Source organism: Arachis ipaensis, chromosome B07 (assembly GCF_000816755.2).
Source record: "Arachis ipaensis cultivar K30076 chromosome B07, Araip1.1, whole genome shotgun sequence".
Lineage (NCBI taxonomy): Eukaryota > Viridiplantae > Streptophyta > Magnoliopsida > Fabales > Fabaceae > Arachis > Arachis ipaensis.
Window position 1 is genome coordinate 122,003,341 of NC_029791.2, and position 7,188 is coordinate 122,010,528.

The 7,188-nt window shown below is 31.5% G+C and overlaps 2 protein-coding genes across 2 annotated transcripts; both read left to right on the plus strand.

Moving 5' to 3' along the window:
- Positions 1,239-2,366, plus strand: LOC107607887 (ATP-dependent DNA helicase PIF2-like). The gene is made up of 2 exons (XM_016309784.1): positions 1,239-1,591; positions 1,679-2,366. Exons 1-2 carry the CDS (start codon positions 1,239-1,241, stop codon positions 2,364-2,366), a joined length of 1,041 nt encoding a protein of 346 aa, XP_016165270.1.
- LOC107606181 (purine permease 1) lies at positions 3,407-5,399 on the plus strand. The gene is made up of 2 exons (XM_016308182.2): positions 3,407-4,295; positions 4,892-5,399. Exons 1-2 carry the CDS (start codon positions 3,543-3,545, stop codon positions 5,276-5,278), a joined length of 1,140 nt encoding a protein of 379 aa, XP_016163668.1. The 5' UTR covers positions 3,407-3,542; the 3' UTR covers positions 5,279-5,399.

Here is a 7,188-nt window from a genome sequence, read left to right on the forward strand (position 1 = left end):
AATTGTTTCCTATTTTATTTATTTATAGTCATAATTAAAATTGATATAATTATAGTAAATCTCTATAATTATAGCAATATAAACCTACTTCATATATAGCAATAATATTATCTATCTATCTACTTAATATACTAAAATTGGGTTTTCTCCCAACTAATAAAGGTGACGTGTCGATTTCTCGTGAGTCCGTTTTCCCTCCAAAATACATGAAATTTTCCATCTATTCTAAATTATTTTATATAATTATAATTATACCAATTTAGGAACATATCTTCATTATTATTATATCAAATCAATATTTAAAATGATCAAATCTTATAATATTAATAACGCACATTAATTTTAAATATTTTTATTTATTTTTAATTATATTAATTATAAAAATATTGATATAATTTTAATTCTTATTCATTATTCAATAATAATAATAATAATAATAATAATAATAAATTTTTGTTCATATTTTAAAATTATAATTTTTTTATTACTTTAACCCGTTATAATTCTATTTTCTTATGATATTTATTTCAAACATTTTAAGTTAGCTGATCCCTGCATAATAATAAAAATAATAATAATAATAATAATAATAATAATAATAATAATAATAATAATAATAATAAATTGTAATAATAAAATTGAAATTATTACGTGGGTAAAGTAACATCTTAAAATTATAATAATTTATCACTGATAATCGTAAAAATTATAATAGGATTACGTAAAATTATTTTTGGCATTAGCATATAATAATTCTACAAGTTATTTTTTTATTACTTTAACCTGTTATAATTCTATCTTCTTATGATATTTATTTCAAATATTTTTAGTTATTATATCAGTCCATAATAATATATCTCTACCCTTTTCTATTTCAATCTGTATATATTAGGTATAATATTTTTATTTATTGTCCGAAATTTCTCTAATTATGATAAAAGATAATGATTCTAATTATGATATGATAAAATTATATTATTTTAAAAGGAGTGTTATTTATCATTCAACAATGCATTTCAAACTTTTTTTGCCAGAGACTAATTTAATAATTTTTCAAATAATTGTGTTATTTTAAATTAAAAAATACAGATTTGATCATGTCAGAAGTCCAAATAAAAGATATTGCACTTGTAAAAATTAAAGATTTGATCCAGTCAAATGACAAGTCATTGAAAGAATATTGTGGAATGCCATATCTTTTAGAAAATTTGGTGTCCAGCTTAGAAGACAGAATTATAATGGAAGAGTTGAATTTTGATGTTAATGCTCTTGCGAATGAACTAGGTGGGTATTTAGAAAGGCTAACTGATGAGCAGAAATTTGCATACGATCAAATAATTGGTGCTGTTAGCGGTAATATGGGTGAACTTTTCTTCTTATATGGTCAAGGTAGTTGTGGAAAAACATTCTTATGGTCAACTATATCATGCTCGATTAGGTCTAAAGGAGGTATAGTTTTAAATGTTGCTTCGAGTGGGATTGCTGCACTTCTGTTGTCTAATGGAAGAACTGCACATTCAAGGTTTAAAATTCCTTTGACCATAAATGAAGATTCTTTGTATAGCATTAAACATGGAAGTTCTCTTGCAAGGTTAATATCCAAGTCTAAATTAATCATATAGGATGAAGCTCCAATGATAAGTAAGTATTGTTACGAAGTTTTAGACAAATGCCTCAGAGACATCTTAAGGTGCTCAGATTCGTACAATGCTCATTTGCCATTTGGAGGTAAAGTTGTTATTCTCGGAGGAGATTTTAGACAAATTTTACCTGTGATTCCCAGAGGCTCAAGGCAAGATATAATTCAATCTTCTATTAATTCTTCATATTTATGGCATAACTGTAAGATTTTGAAGCTTACAAAAAACATGAGATTGTCGCTAAGTGAAAACACCAACATACAAGAACTCAGAAATTTTGCAGAATGGCTACTAAAAATTGGTGATGGTTTGGCTGGTGATACAACAGATGGTGAATCAATCGTTCATATACCATCTGACATTTTGGTTAAGAACTCTGAGACAGCTTTGGATGACCTCATTGATTTCGTGTATCCAGATATGTTATCCAATTTATCCGTTGAAAATTATTTTAAGGATAGAGCAATTCTTGCACCAACTCTGGATTGTGTCACTGATGTCAACAACAAGATGACTGCAGAGTTACCTGGACAAGAAAGAGCCTACTTAAGTTCAGACTCTATGTGTACTAAGGAGGAAAATATGGAATTTGAGTTAGATGCTTTCTCGCCGGAGATTCTAATAAATGGAATAAATTGTTTAGGTCTACCACCACACAAGTTGGTTCTAAAGGTTAGCGCTCCTGTTATGTTGCTCTGGAATATAGACCAGACTAATGGTTTGTGAAATGGAACGAGGATGCAAGTTAGAAAAATGAGAAATCATGTGATAGAATGCAAGACTTTAACTGGTAACAAAGTTGGGAGTATTGTTCTTATCCCAAGACTGAATCTAAGTCCAAATAATGAAATATTACCGGTCAGTTTCAAAGAAGACAATTTCCAATTATCATGTCATTTGCAATGACAATAAATAAGTCCTAGGGACAAACTCTATCGAAAGTTGGAATTTACCTTCCAAGGCCAGTTTTCACTCATGGGCACTTGGAAGATAACTGCACGATAAATGTAGTATATAGAGAGATTTTTGAGAGCCTATAATGAAAAGCTAATAACAAAATGTCTTACTAAATTTATTTATTTATTTATTAAAATTTATTACTATCAATTAAAAAACTTTAGAAATTCTAGGCGCTAATGGATGAATTCTTATTGTACATTAATAGTTTGAGAATATTAAAATTATCATAAAAATTCGTATTATTTTATTCTCCTAATAAATAATTTTATAATTACGTTAATCATATAATTTAATATACTAACATTGATACAGTGTTGTTTCAGGTATATATTTTGCAAGTATCAAGGAATAGCATTGAATTGTTATTCAATAGGTTTAAATTATTTATTGTTTATTACAGAACTTTCTGCATTACTATTCTCTATTAATTTGTTCTTCATTTTGAGTTGATCTTGATATGTTTTTACTTCACAATAAATTAACATATAAAATTTTGTTGATGAATTTAATTATTACTAGATTATTTATGGTCATATTGAGTATATATGTCTGATTTATTGAAAAAAATAGATTAAATAACTATTTTTTATTTAATACAATTAACACTATATTAAGAAAAAAAAATAATGCATACAAATTATTTTTTTATTAGTTAAATTATTATAATTGAAATGAATTTTAATACAACAACTTAAAATTATAATTTCAATTTTATCATGTGTATGGCAAATGTAATTTTATTACGTGCATAGCACGGGTAATAGTATAAAGGAGTTTCAAAACTCCAAACTATAGAGGAGTATGGAATCCGGTCCCAAGATTGTTTAATTAACTTGACGAGGTGAGTTCAATTATTGGTTATTCATATATTAAGAACACACCTACAATAATTGAAGTAGCAACAACTCTAATAACAAGCAGCAAAAGCTAATTAATTAAGCCATGGCAGAAGCAGTTGAAGCACAGCAACAACAACAAAGAAAAACAACAATGAAGAGAACCCTCCTCATAACTAACTGCATCCTCCTCTCAGTCGGGACCAGCGGCGGCCCTCTCATTATGCGCCTCTACTTCCTCCATGGCGGCCACCGCGTTTGGCTCTCCAGCTGCCTCGAAACTGCCGGATTCCCCATCATGCTCATCCCCCTCATCCTTTCCTACTTCCGCCGCAAAAACAATCGCCACTACCCTTCCGGAACAGAAAAACCTATAACTACGATGGTTTCAATGAAACCGCCACTGTTCTTCGCTGCCGCCTTCATCGGCATCCTCACCGGCCTCGACGACTATCTCTACGCCTGCGGTGTCGCCCGCCTCCCGGTGTCCACCTCCGCCCTTATCATCGCCACACAGCTCGCCTTCACCGCCGTCTTCGCCTTCCTCCTCGTCAGGCAGAAGTTCACGCCGTACTCCGTGAACGCCGTCGTGCTCCTCACCGTTGGCGCGGGGGTGCTGGCACTCCACACTCGCAGTGACCGGCCTGCCGGAGAGTCGACCGTGGAGTATGTGAAGGGTTTCGTTATGACTCTCATGGCGGCAGCTCTGTACGGATTCGTGTTGCCGCTTGTGGAGTTAACTTACAAGAAGGCGAAGCAGAACTTAACTTATTCTTTGGTTATGGAGATTCAGTTCGTGATGTGCTTCTTTGCTACTGTTTTCTGCGTCGCCGGCATGATCATCAACAATGATTTCAAGGTTTCTTCTTCTTAGCTTGTTTGCTTTTTCTTAATTAACTCAAATTATTTGCTAAGGTGTTTAACATAAGAATTTAATTTTTATTAAAAGTTAAAAATTAAAGAACGATATAAATAATACATAAAAATAATAGATTTAAGGTAAAAATTCAGATGCAGTAAATTTCACGTGAAGTTGATAGTTGATAGCTGAGAGTCGTTAGATGAAAATTTAGTCCAATCAATCAAATCATCTAACGACTCTCGGCTATCAACTTCACGTGAAGTCGACTACATCTGAGTTTTCACCTAGATTTAATTAAGTTTTTGTGTCACAAGTGAAAATTAACATGTAGTTATTTTTAGGTGAAATTGTTTAATTGAGAACGGTTACAAGTTAAGAATTGTTAAATAGATTTAAATCCTCTAAATTTTGAATCTTATTTACTTCAAAATTTAAAAAATCTAAATTTTTGTTAAATAATTTGATATTTTTTACTAAATTATTATTTAATTATTTTTAATCATCAACTTTATACAAAAATAATTGCATCTGCATAAGTGGTTACCGTTCGCACTTAATAAGTTTGTTATGATTTTGGGATAAAAAATTGACAGGTGATTCCAAGAGAAGCAAGGGAATTTGGGCTTGGAAGAGGAAATTACTACGTGGTGATGGTGGCAAGTGCAATTATGTGGCAAGCATTCTTCTTAGGAGCAATAGGAGTTATTTTTTGCTCCTCTTCGTTGCTGTCTGGTATTTTAATTGCTATATTGCTCCCCGTAACGGAAATTTTGGCCGTTATTTTCTACAAGGAGAAGTTCCAAGTTGAGAAAGCGGTTTCTCTTGTGCTTTCCCTGTGGGGCTTTGTGTCCTACTTTTATGGTGAGATTAAGCAAGCCAACAAGGAGAAGAAGATGAAAATGATGGATTCCAAAAACAGTATCCCAGAGACAGAGCAGATTCAAACTCTTGCTGTTAGTCACAGTCCCAATAATATTTAGTTAGTTACTTGGGATATTAGGAGATACTATTTAATTTTGTTTTAGAAAAAGTCAAGAGAGGTCGTATTTTTATTAAAATTTGGTTAGTACTTAATCAATAAAAAAGAATGAGTAATTTCATATTATTAGATGTAATCTCACATCACTAAAAATAAAAATTAATTAAATTAATTATTTAAATAGTTGAAAAATAGTTAAAAATTAAGAAATTGTAAGTTTATCCTTCAAAAAGAAATGATCTGAAAACAAAAAGTGTATTTAGTATTTACTCTTCAATCAAACAAAGTGATTAGTAGGTGACGCAAAGCATCTCATAGGCAAAGCCGCATGCACCTTCAATTTCCAAATCCTATAAGACAATTCTACCGGTCAATTATTCAAGACCAAGCATATAGCATATAATTCACTTTATTGTTGTATTGGAATAAATAAATTAAAGATGAGCCACAAGTAGTTGTAGTATATATCTTGTTGTGATGAAGGCATCTTTTATAGATTATTCCGCTTACCATTTGCATATGTACACGTAAATAGCATAGCACTCTTCTTGTAATCTTGCAGCATAAAGTACTGCATTATTGGGCTGGCTTACAATTCAGAACCGCATTTTTCCTTTTTCACAAGTTCTTGCACGGGACTGAGTGCCATCATTGACTTCCTTGATCCATGCATGTTTAAATATAGGACCGAAATATTGTAAAGTAACTAATAAATAAGGAAGAGATAATAAATATAAAATATAGAAATATAATTAGATAACACTCGTAGTAATTTTTACTAGAATTATTATATCAATATAATAGATATAATTGTGTATTGAATAATATTAAAATAAAGTATATAAGAAAGAGAATAGTAAAAAAAGAGAGAAAGAGAAGAATGTTATATTCTTATTGTTGTTGTAATTCTTCTGAGGCTTTAGCCTCCTATTTATAGATACAAAAGATCAAACATTCAAACTTTATTTAATATCATTTTGGCTTGGGAGTTTCATTTCTCATAGGAAAAATGGGCATCCACGTTCTTTTGAACTTATCACAACACTCCCCCTTGAATGACCATTTAGGATTATGCCTCATTAAAACCTTACTAAAGAAAAACTCAGTGGAAAAAAACATTAGTGAAGGAAAAAGAGTATAATATCCTTTGTGATGGGAACTGCATCATTAAAAACCTTGTCAAGAAAAACCCAATGAAAAAAAATATGACCAAGGAAAAAAGAGTACAGTCTCCCCCTTTTGTCAACATCATTTAATGTCTCGAAATCTGTGCATCCCAATCTTATGTACCAATCTTTTAAAGGAGGATTTGGGAGTGACTTTGTGAATAAATCTACCAGATTGTCACTTGAGCGGATCTGTTGGACATCAATTGTCCCTTGATTTTGAAGATCATGAGTAAAGAAGAATTTGGGAGAAATATGCTTTGCTCTATCACCTTTGATGTATTCGCCTTTAAGTTGAGCAATGCATGCTGTATTATCTTCAAACAGAACAGTTGGGGCTATCTTATGATCAATCAGTCTACATGATGACAGAATATATTGGATCAGACTTCTGAGCCAAAAACACTCGCAACTAGCTTCATGAATTGCTAGTATTTCGGCATGATTAGAAGATGTTGCAGCAATTGTCTGTTTCATGGACCTCCATGATATAGCTGTACCTCCATATGTGAACAGATATCCTGTTTGAGATCTCCCTTTATGTGGATCAGACAAGTATCCAGCATCTGCATAGCCAACTAATTGTGACTTGGATCCATATGGATAAAACAATCCCATATCAACCGTCCCATGAAGATATCGAAAGATTTGCTTGATTCTACTCCAATGTCTTCTGGTTGGAGAGGAACTATACCTTGCTAGTAAATTCACAGCAAATGATATATCGGGTCGTGTATTATTAGCA

Excerpts from the sequence above, each read along its gene's own strand:
- LOC107607887 (XM_016309784.1), top strand. The coding sequence starts at position 1,239 with ATGGAAGAGTTGAATTTTGATGTTAATGCTCTTGCGAATGAACTAGGT. Across the intron at positions 1,592-1,678 it reads CATGGAAGTTCTCTTGCAAG|AGACATCTTAAGGTGCTCAG; the intron begins GTTAATATCCAA and ends CAAATGCCTCAG.
- LOC107606181 (XM_016308182.2), top strand. The coding sequence starts at position 3,543 with ATGGCAGAAGCAGTTGAAGCACAGCAACAACAACAAAGAAAAACAACA. Across the intron at positions 4,296-4,891 it reads TCATCAACAATGATTTCAAG|GTGATTCCAAGAGAAGCAAG; the intron begins GTTTCTTCTTCT and ends AAAAATTGACAG.